The sequence below is a fragment of the Diorhabda carinulata genome, chromosome 3, assembly GCF_026250575.1.
Source record: "Diorhabda carinulata isolate Delta chromosome 3, icDioCari1.1, whole genome shotgun sequence".
Taxonomy (NCBI): domain Eukaryota; kingdom Metazoa; phylum Arthropoda; class Insecta; order Coleoptera; family Chrysomelidae; genus Diorhabda; species Diorhabda carinulata.
Window position 1 is genome coordinate 32,128,016 of NC_079462.1, and position 19,082 is coordinate 32,147,097.

The window sequence follows — 19,082 nt, forward strand, 5'->3', positions numbered from 1 at the left end:
TTTTAAGGTTCGGATTTAAGAGATATTAATTTTCTGAAGAATGACTGTTCTTTTTGATTAACTTCACTCAAATATTCGTTGGACAAGGCGATGTTGCACTGTTCTGCTGTTAATCCTGTAGCAGAAGATGCAAGTGTTCTTTTGTATTTGTTTTTATGATTATTATTCACTAATCTTTGAAGAGCAATATATTGTTTATCCCAATAGCTGTGATTTGATTCAAATTTATTTTCCTTGTAAGCCGTATTTACGTATTGTTTCAAATGATCACTTATATCCCTGTAAAAGATTACATCAAAATTAAAAACAAAATATCTTTGTAATATTAACCATTATACAGTTTAAAAATTTGCTAAATTGAAACAGTTGAAATTATTAAGTTCTCATAGTCATTAGATTTTGTATAATAGTGTTCATCTTTACTTTTATTATCAGAAAATTTCTTTTTATTAGAATCTATTTTATTTCAAAGCCATTGTGGTTAAAATATAATTTTTTGTGGATCTATTTGTAACTTGTTTATCAGATATAATCTTGGAGTCCTAAAATATGTTTTGTTAAACATTTTCCATCAATCCTTTGACTGCGCCACCCACTGTGAGGTTTGGTGTTCTCTGTGCACATTGATTTCAGTGGCTGCATATTTATTCGCTAAAGCAGATAATAATCATTGTTTGAATTGAAGATTCACAGATTATGTTTTATCAGTGAGAATATCCACAACAGATGAGAAATGGAGAATATATTACAAGAATGTGAAGAAAATACATTTCAAAAATATTCACCCAATTATTACCCATTAGTAGAAGATTTCGTTATATATGTTAAGGTTTTGGTTAAATTAGTGAAAATAATATCATATTACAAAACAAAGACCTATACTAAAATTAATGCACACTCACCCATGTTTAACCTTAAATAATACTCAGAGAATATAGTAATGTTGGGCAATAAATTAGATAATTACAAGACTCGAAAATACTCGTTCAGAGAATATGAAAAACATATCATTTGGACGAATATATATGTCCAGAGCAGTCAAAGGGTTAAAGTTATCTAGAATTTATATTTTTAAATTTTAAAGCTGGACAATACTACTTTATGATCTATAAAGTGTTGTTGTAATTTGATACCGCATTTATAATCAATGTTTTTACCAAATCTCGTACCAGCAATTGGTAATTGAGACATGTGTAAGCAATTTCTTAAAATGAAAAGTACTGTGTGATTTACCACAATACGTCGATAAATAATTGATCAAAGGCCAGAAACAAAAAGAGTTCTATTAAATGAATTTGAATAACTTAAAAAATATACTTGAAATGCATTATTGTAATTATTTACCTCCCTCCTGCTTTATTTATATCGACAGGACACTTTTCTATCAACGACAATATTCGTTTATAAATTCCAGCGGAAGATGCCATTTACTTATCTATATTTCCATATAATTATTCACTACTTATGACTTTTATGGATGCTGGGTTAAAAATAATATTAAATTACTTTATAAACATCAACTATGTGACATATTAAATAAGAAATTTTGGTTAACTTATTCTTCTTTTAATATTAAATAAGAAATTTTGGTTAACTTCCTCTTCTTTTAATATTAAATAAAATAAGTAAAAAGTTAATTAAGCGCTTTCTCGTGATAAGGCCATATTCCAAAAAAGCACAAATTTGTATCTCCTGTAATCAACCCGTAATATTAACAAATAGAAACAGTTAAATACATTTTTGTATTGATATTTTTCCTTTTCAAACATATAATTGGTAATTGAGCGCTGATGATGACGTCACATATGACATAATTTTGACTTTTTTTGTCAAAAGAGTTCTTAGTACAATTTCTGATTTTTTTGTTCTTGCATGAGATTTAGTGACAGATAGTTAGCACATGAGATAAAATTATTGAAAACCGAGCCCCCTGGTGAAAATACTTATTAATATAAAGGGGGTTCTTACAAAATATAACCATTTATTAAATGACCAATATGTTAAATTTAATTATTAGAAGTATACCCCGATCTACACTTCGGCACATAGGAAATTACCTAGAAAAGGGTGTCCCTTTGGTGAGCATGTATTACTTTTATTTATAATTAACTAATATTTTTCACATCGTGTTAACTGTTACATAATATCATTTACAAGTGAGTACCCTTTATTTTAATACAAGATTATGTAATCTCTTTTAGGTAGCCCGTAAACACCGATATGTATATCAAGGAGAGCAATTGATTAGTAAATATAGTATTTGTTCAAATAGTGCTAACACCTTAAGGTAATGTTTATACTCCTAATAAAATTGGCGCAAATAATATTCTCTATTTTTCAGTTATAGAACTTCAGTTATCCTATGTAACAGATTTTTTCAAACTTCTAATGTGTGCTTGGATATTCAACTTGTGAAAGTACCCCCTTTTGCTGAATCTGTTACTGAAGGAGATGTTAAGTAAGTACCTAATTAATATATTTAAAGTAATATGAGAATGTTCCACTTTTTTATATAAACTCTTTACGATATCTACATTTTCATCGTTAATTTGATAACTTCTTATATATTAATTTGTAACGAGCCCTTCAGCAATGTAAATAACATAAAATATTTCATAAATTGAGGGGATAATCTTGAAATTGAATTCTGTTCAATGTGATTACTGCCTGGGTACATAATTAATTTTAAATTACAAGTTTATTATCACATAATTTAAGTGTTATTGTAGATAACAGCCAATGTACATATTTTATCATGTGCTAACTAGTAAGGCGTTGATAAGTAATTATAATTGTAAATAAAATGGGGAATCTGTTTTAAAAGACCCAATATGCACAAAATATTTCAAAGTATAAAATGATTTGTTGAGACAAAACAAAGTAGAAAAATTTTCAGTAAGATGCTGGAAAAATCGTTAATGAGTTAACATGATGACATAATTGAGAAGAAAAAAACATAGGAAAGGATACATTGGGTTAATGGGGAAAATTATATTAAATAAAGAGAGCTCTGGTTCTTATTATTAAGTACACATCAATTTGTATATCAGAAATTGTTTGAAACATAATTGAAAAGTATTTTAATTATAAATAATATATAGATATATACATTAACAAATCTTGATTATTGTTCATATATTTTCCTAATTACAACTGAAATTATTATTACTATTTTTATCTTGTCTATTGAGTTTAATATGTTATGTTTGATTGGCCTACAGCCAAAATGCTAGTTGATTAAACTATAATTAATCGTGTTATCCTAGAATCTAATTTTATTTCATAGAGTAAGTTTTAATTGTGACAGGACAATTCAAATTTCTAATGCTAATATACATACACTGCCGGTCAATAGTTTGTGCTCACTTTATATTTTGTGTGATATACAACAAATAAAAGCAATACAAACGTTTTTGATATTTATATTTAAAGAACAAATATACAGATACACTCTTCTCTTAGACACCTCAAATTTTGACTCCATACTCCATAAAACTTTCTTCCATTCTTCATGCGTCCAATTTTTCCACCCTTGTTTGACAATATGAGAAATTACAGTGTATTTTTTTTAATTTAATGGATTATGTGGTGAGCAAAAACTGGTAGAGTGTACTTGAAAATTAATTTGTGTGGCTAGTTGTTGTTGAAGTTTTCGTAATGAAATTTATAATGTAAATTAACTACATATTAGAAAGATCAGAAATTATTTTTTTTAGACTCGAAAAGAAAGTCGGCGATTATGTCGAAGCAGACGAAGTTGTTATGGAAATTGAAACAGATAAAACTGCCATGCCTGTACACTCTCCAGCTGCTGGTGTTATAGCGGAAATTTTGGTAAAAGATGGTGATACTGTTAAACCTGGACAAGAATTGTTCAAGTTGAGTGTTGGGGAAGGAGCTCCACCTCCGAAAGCGGAAAAACCAGCAGCATCAGAGGCTGCTCCTCCCAAACCATCAGCACCAACACCACCTCCACCTCCTGCACCTAAACCAACAGGTTAGTGTTAATTTTAGATTCAAAATGATAGACAGACCACTATGGATACCCTAGATGTAGAAATGAATACTAATTTACATTTAGATATTTGGTAATTATATCAATCACATTGTAAGAACAGCTTCTTTATAATTGCTCAAAGTAGATGGAGGAAATTCATCCTTGAATAAGATCACCAAAGGCTTCCTCTGTCGAAGGATACATAACTTGCTTAATTTTAACTCACTTGGTGATCAATTTTTTTTCTTCTCGGACTGCTTAGTATAATTGTATTATGAATATTGAATCTGGTAGATTTTCCATATCATTATGATATCTCTGGATCCAATTTAGGCTTTATCTAACATTTATATTGTTAGTTTTCACATTATGTATTATATCAGATTTCTATGACACTTTCTCATTGACAATTTCCTAAAACAGCATTCTAAACAACATTTACTGACCAGTTGGCTGTAAAACCAAAACAAACATCAACAATAATAATGCCAACAAAGAAAAGTATATAGATTAAAATTTATCTATGCTTGATAAATTTTTGGTGGCTGAGTGTGAAGTAGCCATAGGTTGGTTTTAACTAGAAGTCATCTTAGTGTGTATTTGAAGATACTGAAATTAGCTTCCATATTTGTTTTGGTTATAATTCTTGATCAACACTGAAAATTAATAAGACACATACATCAGTTCTTCCAAAACATATATTTTGAGTTTATTTCAACACATTTCACAATTGACATGGAACAAAACACCCAAATTAGTATACAGGTCTCTGGTTAGAATCCTTATTTAGAATAAAAATATTAACTCATATTTGATTATTTGCCAGCCCCAATACAAGTTGCAATCGGTTCTGAAGGCGTTGAAAAACGATCTACTAGTGATTTGCAACCTGGTGCATCAGACAAAAAAGGTAAGAAATACTTTTTAAAAAACGAGGAGACTAATGGATTGGTTTATTTTGTTCCCATCAGAGCTGCAATTTCAGAATGATCTACAGCTCGACCTACAGTAGTTACCAAAGTTCCAAAGAACTACAGTATCTGCAATGGTTTCAAGGTTGTTTTACCCCTATGAGTTTCTTGTTTAAAGCAATTTTTCCATTAGCTCAGGTGATAGGGAATTATGTAACTAGGTGATTTGTAGTTTCTTTCTGTTCCCCACATAATTATGCATCATTTTCTGCTGGACCTACTCTCGTTAGGTTTTTACTAAAGTATGTTATCTAGCGAGAAAGTGTGTTAGACCAGATATTTCTTAGATTTGACAGCACTAAACTTCTAAAGAATATTTTTAGAGTGATGCAGCTCTGAAAGAATCCATCTTTTCCTGAAACTTTCTTGGTGTATTTTCCTATTACAGATGGATATAGGTAAATTAATTGGCATCATCAAAAACTGTTGCCCAAAAAGACCCTGCCAGTGGTGAGCATTTGGTGCCAACCTCTTAAATATTTTGGTCATAGTTTCTGATCCATATTTTCATCCTATTACTAATAACAATAGATTTTTGTTTACTCCAGATGGTTGTTATTTCATTTTTCTAGTTTCAGTATATAGCAGCTAGTATTGGATTTTTTATGTTCTGATGGGTCTCAATGATACACTTTCGCTTTTTATTTCAGAGCCAACACCGAAACCAGCAGCAGCACCACAACCAACAGCTCCAAAACCGGCTGCTCCTATGAGTTCAATACCAGTCGCTGCTATTCGTCACGCTCAGTCATTGGAAGCAGCAACAGTAAAATTACCGCCAACTGATCCCACAAAAGAAATATCTGGTACACGAACTGAACACAGAGTGAAAATGAATAGGATGAGGCTAAAAATTGCACAGCGTCTTAAAGAGGCTCAAAATGTTAATGCGATGTTGACCACATTTAATGAAATAGATATGACGTAAGAATTTTACCATATTTATATATGCCCTAAAAAATTCAATCTAATGCCATAGTTTATGTTAGTCTAGTTTCTCTATCACTAATTTCATGGTTGTCTTCAGTTTTGAGTTGTTATTATTATTAATCCCTTCTTCTGTGTGTTTAGTTCTTCCTATAATAATGTGGGCTACTGTTTTTCATCGATTGGTGCCTCTGATGTGTAAAGTTATTTAAATGAAAAGCATTTCCTAGTGCAATTGAAGAAAATATTGAATCTGCCACAGAGTTCTATAGTGGTGTTTAGAAAGCAGTTTTTAGAGTGATTCAAAGGGACTAATAAAACCCTTTGAAATATTGGAGTGTTTGTTAAAAACATTCCAACCTTGAAAAGATTGGGTATCAAAACCTCCAAACAAACAGACATTTGTTATGATTTTTTGGACACTTCACTCTAGATCACTATAATATAAATTCCAATTTTGATTTTCACAAGCTCTCTACGTATTTTTTAATAATACAACTACTACATTCCAAACTAAATTGATTTTTTTCAAATATGTTATTTTTTGTTAACTTTCAGGAATATAATGGCTTTCCGAAAAGAAAACCAAGAAGCTTTCATGAAAAAACATAACGTAAAGTTGAGCTTTATGTCTGCTTTCCTCAAAGCTTCTGCCTACGCTTTACAAGATCTACCTATTGTAAACGCTGTGATAGATGGCACTGATATTTTATACAGAGATTATGTAGACATTTCAGTTGCCGTTGCGACACCTAAAGGTCTTGTAGTACCTGTTATAAGAAATGTCGAGAGAATGAATTATGCAGAAATTGAATTGGCCATTGCCACTGTAGCAGACAAAGCTAGAAAAGGTAAGAACACAAACAATGTATACACAATAATTAAATCTAATTGTTGGTTGAATTAAAATTAGAAAAATAATCTCTGATTTTAATTGGATATTATCATCATCAAATATAGCCTATTTTGGACTTTTGGAACTTTGGAACTCAATAATATTAAAATCTAGGATTCCACTTAATTCGACATAATTTTATGTGATATGTAATTATTGTTCATTTTATGTAAAACTCTCATCAATTTCAAATTTAAGTCACTATAACAATAGTTGTTCCCTGGATAGATTTTATTTATTTCACTGTGTAAGTGATATTCAATATTCTTGAGTGTATCAATAATTATAAATTGAAAAAATGTTTGAAAATCTGTAATTCACTATATTCAGGACAGTTAGCTGTTGAAGACATGGATGGTGGTACCTTTACCATAAGCAATGGAGGTGTGTTCGGTTCTCTGTATGGTACACCTATTATAAATCCACCACAATCTGCTATTTTGGGAATGCATGGTATATTTGATAGACCAATTGCCATTAAAGGCCAGGTACGTAGATGTTTGTAGTGATAAAATTTATTTAGTTTATCAAATAGTACCAACTTCTTGTTCATATAAACCCTACCAACTTTCTGTGTAATGATATATTAAATTTCGTATTATGTTATTTTTTTCACATCATAGCCCAAAAGCTTGGAAGCAAATTGAAATATGGATATAGAGTTATAAAAATAGATTAATAAATTTGTCAGATGAAGTTTACATGAAAGATAAAGAGATGAAGTTCTTACTTGTTCTGCTATAGTTATGTATATGTCCAATTAATCCCAAAAAACTTCATGTGGAGAGCTATGGGGTGCTTGAGAGGGTGTTTTTATCATTTTAAAAAATCTTACCTCATTTATTATCCAGTTAACCAAGACTTCAGAGAGTTCTTTTCAACACAACTTCGTTAACAATTAACAGTCCTTGTCTTTGAAAACCGAGGAAAATTAATTCTTGCACTTTTGAAGAGTGTTAAGAAATCTAGTAACATAAAAACGTTGTTAAAAATGCTCCTACTCGTAGGAAGGTAGAGTTCAATCTTTTGTCAGTCGCGAACTTGAAAGCAACCGCGAACTTGTTGTTTTGGTTGTCTACATCTCAGGAGAATAACCAAATTTGATACTTCTAATACAAATCCAATTATATAATATTCTCATTAATAGGGTGTTCCTAGGGAATCTTTGAACTATGACTCCTGTGATTAAGTGATAAAGCAAACTTATGGTGCTAGATTCTAAAAAAATTTAAAACCCAATATATTTATACAAACACACTATTGTTATCATAATCCTTACTTATTTTGTTATAGTTTTTAAAATTTAGTTTCTATTTTTTGTAAATATTCGATTTTTATTCGATAACTTGAGTTTTTTTATAAATATTGATGAAGTTCTGTTTTTCTCAGGCGGTGGTTAGACCGATGATGTACATAGCTCTAACTTATGATCACAGAATCATCGACGGACGTGAAGCTGTATTATTCTTGAAGAAAATCAAACAAGGAGTGGAAAATCCAGTTACAATAGTAGCTGGCCTTTAAAAATTACCACTAAAAGTAATAAACATGGTTTTAACTTTTATTTTACAGTGCCGTAAATGCGGTTTTTAATTATAATCATATCAATCGGTCTTAATTTGTTGCTGCGATTTTTTTTTACAAATTTTGAAACCTCAACTAAATATTTATAATTATGAAACAAAAACAGTAAATTAAACTGAGTATAGATATTTAATTGGACTTTTTTTGTGTATCTTAATTTGATATTATCGAAGCTTCGTCGATTTTATTTGTTATTTATTAATTAAAATACTAAAAAACGTTTTTGTTAAAGATATTTTTTTTTCCTGTATGAACACCAATAATGCAGTTTTACCAAAAGTAAATTCTGCAATGTGAAATTTTATACCCCTCTGTTACTTTAAAGAAGCCTTTGATTTTTATATGATCTCAATCCCTATGGTTTATTAGAGATATGGCCTCACCAAAAAGTGAAACAACTTCAACATCTCCAAAATACAAAAAAATTGTTACCAGATTACCAGGGAGATTGAATAAAACATAGTGGACAACAGGGACTCCTAAATTTACTTAACCAATTCCAACAACTAAGTTTCCAGAAACTGTTGCTTCAATGTTTTTTGGGTCATAAGGCTGTCGAAAATAACTTCTGCTACTAGATGTCTCGCCAAGTCATCTTCAGAAGTTATCTGTTGCTCCTACTACGCCAACTATACTGTTTTAAACAGTATTATACTGTTTTTCACGAAATTATACTTTTTAGTGTCGAACAAAAATAAAATATACAAAATACTGTTTGCAGCATCAAAATGCGCACACATTATTGTGTGTTATGGCCACTTGCACAGTAAGGTTAACAAAGGTTTAAATTTTAACATTAGTTTAATTCTATTTTTTGAATTTCACCGTATGTTAAACCAAGGTGAAAAGTATATATGTACTGAAATTTTAAAATTCGGCAAAAGCGCGCGTGACGCCTTTGACTTACTTTTTTTAAACCGCGGAACCCGTTTGATGTATGTTTTTTAAATCCGTTTTTAAAGCAAGCGGTTTATTTTGGATAATTTCTAGGTAGGTCCAGTTATTTATTTGTTTGGTTTCTATATATTTTTAGAATTTTCAAGAACTTCGTTTGTATATATAAGCGGGTTCGTTTAGTTCAGTTTATAATAAATAGTCGTAGTAAACAGATCGAAATAGTAATCTAAGAATTTGAATAAATTATTCAAGTTAGTTGAGTAATAGTGATAAGTGAATATTATAATTTAGTTAAGTATAGTGAATTGTATTTAAATAAATTAAGTGTTTATTAATTTACCCCACGAATAGAAATCATAAATAAATCAGTTTTCGAACAACAATGAACGTGTAAGTTGAAATTTCTGGAACCGTTGGTGATATTCATACTGAACACACTACACCAACACTCACCATTACACTGTCTGACGCACGTTTCGAACTTAGTTTACTGAGTTTATCTTTAGACAATAACTTGGTCAGATAGTGTAATTGTGAGTGGTGGTGTAAATAGTGTGCTCAGTATGAATATCACTAACGGTTCCAGAAATTCCTACTTACTTCCGACTGATGTCGAAATTTGCATCATCCAATCGACATAGTATATTGAACTTCCTCGTGTTACTACACTCTTACGGAGTCACGTATCATTGGTTGCCTAACTAACGCGCTCTGTTGTTTCCTGATATTGACACCAGGGTTGCCAGACGTCCTGGATTTCAAGGGACAGTCCCTAACTTGTCTCGCGTCCTGGAACAAATCGAAAACGGACGCTGTTTGATCCATTAAGATTGGCGCCACCACAACACTACGCCATGGCATTCATTTCACCAATCGAGTGAGGTTGTTAATTTATATACTGTTTGAGTAGGTTTGGCTTATATTTTAAAAAGTTTTTTCTTCTATAATAATAATAAATTCATACCATCGGTACTGCTTCTAGACTATTCATACTTCATACAATGAATCATTAAAGAAAAAAAAAACAAAGGAAAAGTTGTAGCACTTAAGATATGCCAAAGAAAAGGTTGAGCGTATTCACGGAGGAGTGGACTAAAGAAGAAGAGTGGTTTAAACCATATACAGGTAATGTTCACAAGGCTTCATGGAAATATTGCGATAAAGATTTTTCTGTTGCTCCTGGAGGCCGTAGTGATGTTACACAACATTCACAAAATGGAGAACACAAAAGAAATAAACGTACTGTTGCTTATATTATTAATTATATTAATATTAAGGTCCAAATAATACATTTTAGAAGAAATACATTTCTTTATATCTATGGATCTAAGGTTCTAGCAACCCTGATTGATACCGTTTTGGAATTCCCCTGAAACTTTTAGGGTCTCAAGCTGTTTTTTCCAACATGAATTTTTTAAATGAAGCTTAGATTTTGTGCAAAGTTACTTATAAAATTATTTTATTTATTTGAGAAGACTGATTAAGGTAAGTGACCGAATAATATGTTATATATTTCATATTAGTTTTTAGGTATTGCAGGTAAGGGTTGTTTTGTTTTGTTGCTTACACATTTAAAACATTTATGCCCACTCGCACCATAACCTCTAAAACACTGTTTAAAATAACAGGCTGTTAAAATTCAAATAGCGGTTTAAATCATAATTGCTTGTTATGTTACCGACTTGGGAAATTTTCTTAACAAATAAATGAATTGACACAACCACCTATATACAAATCATACATTTAAAGGTTATAGAAGAATTTTTTTCGAGTTTTATTCCTATTTCAAGAGTTTCTTGTGAAATTACAATTAATGCAAAACACGTAAGATCATCAAATTTTTCTTCTGATGAAAAAATACATATAATTATCATTCAAAAACAAGAGAAACAAACAAAAATACAAATTAAGAAAATAAATTCTTCATGGGAGACTTCATGTTTTAAACATTTGATATCTACTTACCATAGTAGAAGTACCTCTTCCAACATAAAAAGAGAAACTGAAAATCAACATAATGTAGGCAGCAATTAATTATTAGAAATTTGGTAAAGGGAAACCAGCTGATTAGAAAATGTGATCAAGATTAGCTGTTTTTTCTTTATGTTATTCTATTTTTTACTGCATAAACCCAGAATAAGCCTAATACAATTTTTTGTCGATACTTATATCCAATACAAACTTACGAGGATGTCAAAATATTTTATTACTCAATTACTCTCCTCTTGATTGATGGAGAACCAGAGTCCGCCATTCCATCGATTTTTGCTTTGTTTCTGGATCGTAGAAATGTACCCAAGTCTCATCCATTGTAACAATTCGGTTTAAGAAGTCTACATCGTTTTCAAATCGAGCACAGATCGAACGTGATGCTTCTACCCTTGCACGCTTTTGGTCAACATTCAAACATTTGGGGATCCATTTTGCAGCAATTTTTCTCATATCCAAATTGACGTGAACAATATGATGCACGCGTTCTTGTGAAATATTCAGTGCTTCAGATATCCGTTTCAGCCCAATTCGACGGTCTGATAAAATCATGTCATGAACTGCATCCATATTTTCGAGGACTGACACAGAAACTGACCCTCCCGATCGGTCATCATCTTCAATGGAAAATTTATCTCTTTTGAAGCTTGCAGTCCAATTTTTCACGGTCCCATACGAAGTACATAGATCACTAAAGGGTATTAAGCATATCTTCGTATATATGCTTACCTCTTAACCCTTTTAAATATAGGTACTTGATGATGGCTCGATACTCCAATTTTTTGATTTTCACATTTTCGGTGGACATCTTTTTTCTTTTAATTTATTGCGTAACTCTAGTTTACTTTTTTGACGTCAAACTTTACACTGACACTTCTAATAAGTTATTGTTCGTTGCTATGGTAACGCAATATTTTGTTTATGCATGGAACTGGTTTAGGCTAACTAGATTTCAATACATCCTCGTATAAGTCTTTAGGAAACCCTTCTATTATTCAACATAAAAAAAGTTGTAGTGGAGATCTGTACAATTCAATGAAATTATCTATTTACTTCCCTGGAATGAGACACTATTCTGTACACTAAATCTATGTATCGATCAACAGCCAGTAAGTTTTTCCAAGAATACAGCTCTTTTGTATATATCGGAAAACTATATAATCATTCAAAGACAAACTGATTTTAAATGTACACACCATTATAGTAAGAATTTGAACCCAATCAATTCAATTTCTCTAATTCAAATAACAATAAACTAGGGATGTTGATACAAAAAAGTATCGATATTTTTATCGATATAATATATCGATATTTTCGATATATCGCAAGGTATTGCCAGCGTTTTTTGACAGTTTTCACGTTAATATTCCCAAACAATACTTTTTTTCTTAAAAAAATGTAATTTTTGAAAAAAAAAGAGAACAGTTAATTGAAAATCGATAAAATTTCATTTTATCGAGTCATTTTCTTGACAACGTCAATTTGAACTCTACCAGAATCATAGGATAGCAAAAGCAACGTATATTAAAATATAATAAGTTAATATTGTTACTGGAAGAAGAAGTGACATTGATATGAGACTATCCTCAATTTGTTCCAAAATGTTTATAACTGTCGGCTTTTGAGGTCTGAGCCTGTACGTTATAATGAAAACTTCTGGCCATTAAAAGTTTTTCTAAATTTTTAAATTCACCCTGTACTTGTTTTACCGCACATTTCTTGTAATTTCTACCCTATTTTCAATGGTTTATCCAGTGATTCTAATTGTGATAAATTCAGAACAAATAACTTCTTGTCCATTCAAAACTTTTTTATGAAGGTTTTTTTACGTTTGTTTATTTTATATGTGATGTACTCGACTTTGACAACAAATGATTTTTTCATAATCTCTGTTCCAATTGTACAAAAAGAACATTTTTCTAAAAATTTGACACCTATGATGTGGTAAAATCATGCAATTAATTGCACGTCGGCTTGCTCCTTGGTAAACGGCTTTTATGAAGTGAAAATATTTTTTCTCTAGTTATGTTTTTCTCAAATAACAAAATGTCATTAGGTTTACCTCACCTAACCATTTAGTACTACTGGGTGGAACTAGTCTCCTTCACAATGAATCTCAATAGCATTTTGTCCCTTGAGTTGAAGCACCATTTTTTAATTCGTATATTTCATTTTTTAACTCATCAATTTCCTTGTATTGTAAATTTAGAACTTAAAATTTAAGTTGAAGTACTTCAGAAATATTTTGTTTTACCGCACTTTTCTTGTAATTTCTATCCTTTTTATCCTAATTTTAATGGTGTATCCAGTGAATCTAATTGTGAAAAATTCAGAACAAATAACTTCTTGACCAATTTTTTTTACGTTTGTTTGTTTTATATGTGATGTACTCAACTTTGACAACAAATCCTTTTTTCATAATCTCTGTTCCAATTGTATAAAAAGAATATTTTACAAAAAATTCTAGTCCAACTGCAAAAAGTCCCCGAGAAAATCCTCCACAACGAAACATCATATTAAAGTTCGGGTAACGCCGCCGTGCAGAAACGAGAGCAATATAACGCAGCTTCAGACTTTGAGTATTTGAGATTTTTAGTAGTGCGTCGGTATACATTTCAGCGAGATGCCGGCGTCGATCTTGGAACGGTAGTGTGTTGTTTACTAAATCGTCACCTGTTACGTGATCTTTCATCAGGATGCAGACCAACGTGCACATCGATACAAAAAACTTGAGGTGTTCTCCGGATCACAGAATTAAAGGATCTGGACAAAAAAGGACTTTAGAAGTGAGTCCGATGTTTTTTTGTTCTTATTTATAACGAAAAATCGACATCTCAAAAATGTCTTCGGGAATTTTTGATTGTTCAGAAAAAAAATTTATGTTTTATAACAAAATAAGAAAACTTGAAAATAAGTAACAGGAAATATTTTTTACTTATAATATAGTAAAATTATTTCCCTTCTATTTAAAATAAAAAATTGATAGGAGAAGTGAATTTTTCTATTTATATTTTACTCATAAAGGTTCATAAATTTTTTAAATGAGAATTTCCCAAGAAATGAACTACAGAACCAACAAAATACTGAATGTTGGTTTTCACATGTGAAAATTCCTTTACAATTGCTCTACATTCCTTTTATCATTCTCTCTTTGTTAATTACCCTGTACGTTTTTGCAATAAATAGAATAGGGTGTAGTATATATGAAATTTGTGTATTTGTTAAGACATTATTGAAAACGAAAGTTTAGATCAGCCGTGGCAGCAAGGGAAATATGTGAAATTGATGAGGAAAACGCCAATGATGAACGAATAAAGCAGCGTCGGTTTTAGAGTGTTAATAAAGGAGATATGACGCTTGAAGATCGTGAAGATCGTTCGCGCTCAGATCGTTCACCTGCCTGGTATATTGAGGTCACAATAGAAGCAGTAGAAACCTAACCTAGTACATCTACGAATATTAAGACTCTCTTTTTGTATGATTATCTAATAAACAAAGAGAACACCCTCTATATATTTTTAAAAGAAAGCTCCACGATGAAGCTGTAAAGTTAGGTTAGGTAGGTTTATTGTATAAATAAACCAACTATGGTCTCGAAAGATCAAAAGTCCCCCGTAGAATGGGAACCTGTTTGAATCAAGTATTGATTATAATATATAATATTAATGAATTATATCTTACTCTAAATAAACCCTCTTATATGCTTTGATATAGTAATCTATGCGTTTGATGTTATTAAATACGAGGGTGGTCCTAGAAGTACATACAACGAGGAAAATACAAAAATTCGAACTTTCATTCATTAATTCTGACCATTGCAATAACGAATGTGTGAACTGGTGCAATGTCTTGGTAAAACAACATTTTCTTCTTACTCAGCGACTGTTTTTGCTCGATTTCTTCGCTCAAAAACTGAAATAAGTTTGCATAATACTCGCCATTGATAGCTTTTCCTTTTTCAAGATTGTCATTGAAAATTATTCTACGCGCATTCCAAAAAACCGACGCCATGCAGATGGAACGGTCTCTCTCTTCTTTGGAACCGGTTTTCCGGTTCTCCTTTTTTCGTGTTTGATTTGATTTGAAGTGATAGACCCACGTTTCATCCGTGGTTATGAATCGGTGCAAGAATTCGGCTTTATTTCTATGAAACACTCGATGGAAATATCTTCACGACGTTGTTTTTGTTCCATTGTGATCCATTCCATCTCGCGCACAGCTTTCTCCAAATTTTCAGTTAATATACGATGTACAGTGCTCTTTGGAATGCTTATTATGTCTGCTAGCTCGCGCACTTTCAGTCGATGATCATCCAGTACCTCTTTGTGGATTTCCTTTAACATTTCTTGAGTCGTCACCTCATTTGGTTAACCACTTCGTTGCTGGTCTTCTCAGATCGTACAAGAGGTAGCATCACCCAGAGCAGTATCTATCTTAGCTCTTTTTTATATAAAAGTATTGTATCACATAATGATGACCAAGTTTTTCCAAAATCACTGAAAACGTTTATTATTAATGGCTTCTAAACAACCTGGCATATTCAAACTTGAAGCATATGCTGGATAGATTGTATACTTTTAATACAGTGGTACTTTTCAAGCGACTACCGCCATCTCTAGATCAGGCCAGATACTTCTGGGATCATACAAGAACTTCTACTTTTTAGTTGTACTCAACAACACACGAAATTAGTTACCACTATTACTTTGTCGAGTGCGTGGTATATCTTGTTATTTTTTTTCGAGTACTTAAGTACTACTAATATGATTCAATTAAATAGTTATAACAAAATGGAGACTTGACATAAGAAACAGTAGTTCTAATAATCAAGAAATATTGTTTATTTCTACTACTAATTTAAAAAGAAAAACGTTGGTTTACATACATCGCTGTTGAACTGAAAGAAAGGAAAATTTGAACTGCATTTGCATTCTCACCCTTGCATCTTAGGCGTTGAGTACCTCACGTAATGCTCATCGTCTTGAGGTGTAAGTATGTAAATATAAAAAAAGATGTACTGTAGAACCTCGATAAGACCAAAGGAAACGTTAAATAATTTGAGTTAGAGAGGTTTTTGATTACTAAAGGTTTAAGTTAAAGAGTTATATTGGTTACATTGGTTACAAGGTTACATTGGTTGGATTATGAGGTTTGTATAGGAGATGTTCCAGGAACGAGGGCTAAAAGATACTGATACATACAAATAAGTTACTATACTATTAGGCCGGGTTTCTTCACTCTCTAATGAAGTCCCTACTAACTATTATTTACCGAATAATCAAAAATTCGGTGTCTTCAGAGTAAATCGAGTTATTTTCCAAATAAGTTATTAGGTAGTCGCAAGTGTTAAATTAAAGAGTTTAACTTAACCCGGGAGCGGTCGCTACGCCAGTTTCTCTCACAGCTCCTTTTTAAAAATTTATTACACTTTTCTTTACCCTTAAATTTTACATAACCATGAATTTATTAAACACCTGATATCAAGCTTTATTTTAGATGTTTGGATGGTATGGTATAATAAAAAATAATATCTTTAATCTTTAATATACATCAAAGTGGTTTGTTGGTTTTATTATACCTACTCGTATATTTGCTTAGTTCATTTTTTGAAATATTCGTTATAAAAATAATTAAATATTTAATATGGATGCTTCTGAAGATTAAGAAGATTTTTTTGATGAAGAATTGATTGAAGAAATACAGAAAATTTCAGAACAAGCTTATTCCGTTCGTCATTACAACTTTTTGTCCGATGATGAAATTTATCGACCGTTTTCTTTAATAATATTATTTTGAGGCAGTTATACAATTCCAGGAAGAGATCCAGTTTCTTTTAGCTTAATGCCCTAAATGTCATTCCGATTAGCTGACTGATTCGTGCACTGATATCTTCATGTTAAGTTTTTAGTTTTTGATTGGGATTATTTTGGATAATCATGATGAAGGTTTCGTTTTCTCTGCAGAGCTTGAGCTAGAATGCTTTTAACTGGGCTTATTTAGGGCTTGTAGTTGTATTACGTTTGGTATAATGTTGAGTTGAGACTTGAAAATGGTTCTCTGAAACAATGAGGTTAGCATGAGGAAAACGCAGAAAACTCATTAATTTAATAGAACATTTGTAGTGTTGAAAACGGATAATGATTGAATTTAGATGGTTGAGTATTTATCATGACGTTCAGGTAAACATTTAAGCTTCTATATTTCCCATGCATCTGCGTACTAACTTAGAAGGTGTTTACCTGGGCGAAATGTTCATTGGTCATTTTTGTTTTTTGATTTTTCAACGGAGCCACTGTCAATCTAAAAATATGTTGAAGCTTTAGAATAACATTGAAATCAGTACAAATTTACACAATCATGAGGGTTGTTGGCAGTGTAGTGCATTGAATCTTCTATCCTATGTGAATAGATAGCTTAGATATTCAGTATATCTATGTTGCATTCATCAATTTTAAAATATTCATTGATTTCAGTTTTTTTTTCGTTGTGTCATTGATTAATCATTCTTAATTTTTAATTTAGCGATGAATACGTAGCAGCAGTAACTTATGACGCCTAGTATCGTTATTTTTATCGACTTTTATATTTCGAAGTTTTACGTTGCATAATTTTTATTGTTAATTGTAACACCCTCTACAAGAATACACGCTCTCAATTCCCACGCCGACTTTTAGACGACCGAGGCAGAATTGAATTTTATGAATCACAATTGTTTACTGATGAAGCGGGAATTACAAGAAACTGAATAATCTACTGTTTGAATTTGAATTTGGGACGATGTTGATGTACTCAACAGTAATAAGAGACACGATAGAAACTCGGCACTATTTGGAATAGGATAACACAACAATTTAGATGAAGATTTGTTTTAAAAATTTTGGCTTCAATCATTCTAATGGAGGATCTCGAAATCAGTTCTATTCATACTGAAGAAGTTGCCGAACCCTACGGAATTTCTGTATTCTAGATTCAGCTTATCAGCTTCATCAAGAAGTAAGTCTTTCATAAATTCGCTGGTCCTGTACTTTTTTCGGCCATTGAGGATGCTGGGGCGAATCCAATATCTTCGAGAGCGACGACATCGGCTCTGACAAGTTGCAACGCAGATGATAATAGAAGCAGCTGCAGCCAGAATCGCATCATCACCGCTGATCATTGTTTTGCACGAATCACGCAATTCACGCTCAATGCTTAATGATTTTCCACAGCTGCGCGGTTCGGCAACAATTCGGGACGTCTATACTGCTACGAAAATGCCGCTCGGCATAGGCCGAACGCCCTGTTTCGGCATAATGTGGACGCTCCTTAAGGAGCAGGAGAACTATCTACAAAGCTGCCTGGATTTGGAGAAGAAAACATTCAATTTCAATTTTACTAGAAAAAAACTTATTTTAAACATCAACACTTTGCGTGTATTTATTTTTTTCAAGCGATAAAGACCCCTAATTATATAAGTCTTTGTATTGTATTAAAGACTCCTAAAATTATCATTCCACTCTCATCAAAATTGTTATTGAAATAAGGTTAATATATTGTATATAGAAAATAAAAAGGTTATTACCTTGATAACTGAAGTGAGGCAATTTATGAAACGCAAGTTGGTCACGAATCCGTAAGGGTCTTGTATACTAAATCTTAGGTTTTTCAATATACAAGTTTCTTTTACTTGATGCAATGAGCTGAAAGTATCTTTTACTTTTCAAAATATATTTTTTTACTCATTTTTCCGTCTAAAAGTTTGATTTTTATACTAGAGACTCCTTGATATTGTCAGCACCAGCAATAATAACCTTTATAAGAGCATCGGAAAAGATTGAAGGTG

The 19,082-nt window shown here is 31.5% G+C and overlaps 3 protein-coding genes across 3 annotated transcripts in view; 2 read left to right on the forward strand and 1 right to left on the reverse strand.

The window, feature by feature from the left end:
- Positions 1-2: 2 nt before the first annotated feature.
- Positions 3-1,599, reverse strand: LOC130891141 (uncharacterized). The gene is made up of 2 exons (XM_057795723.1): positions 1,345-1,599; positions 3-279 (listed from the first exon to the last, which is right to left on the reverse strand). The coding sequence occupies exons 1-2, from the start codon at positions 1,425-1,427 to the stop codon at positions 3-5; spliced, it is 360 nt and encodes a 119-aa protein (XP_057651706.1). The 5' UTR covers positions 1,428-1,599.
- Positions 1,600-1,765: 166 nt separating this feature from the next.
- LOC130891746 (dihydrolipoyllysine-residue succinyltransferase component of 2-oxoglutarate dehydrogenase complex, mitochondrial) lies at positions 1,766-8,605 on the forward strand. The gene is made up of 8 exons (XM_057796663.1): positions 1,766-2,078; positions 2,202-2,287; positions 2,342-2,458; positions 3,717-3,997; positions 5,619-5,892; positions 6,454-6,746; positions 7,121-7,278; positions 8,180-8,605. The coding sequence occupies exons 1-8, from the start codon at positions 1,989-1,991 to the stop codon at positions 8,312-8,314; spliced, it is 1,434 nt and encodes a 477-aa protein (XP_057652646.1). The 5' UTR covers positions 1,766-1,988; the 3' UTR covers positions 8,315-8,605.
- Positions 8,606-13,854: 5,249 nt separating this feature from the next.
- LOC130891328 (inactive dipeptidyl peptidase 10) overlaps positions 13,855-19,082 on the forward strand; it is a 216,903-nt gene continuing 211,675 nt past the window's right edge. The window contains exon 1 of the mRNA XM_057795975.1: positions 13,855-14,046. Coding sequence (XP_057651958.1) covers positions 13,957-14,046 — 90 coding nt within the window. The 5' untranslated portion in view covers positions 13,855-13,956. The remainder of the gene's footprint in view (positions 14,047-19,082) is intronic.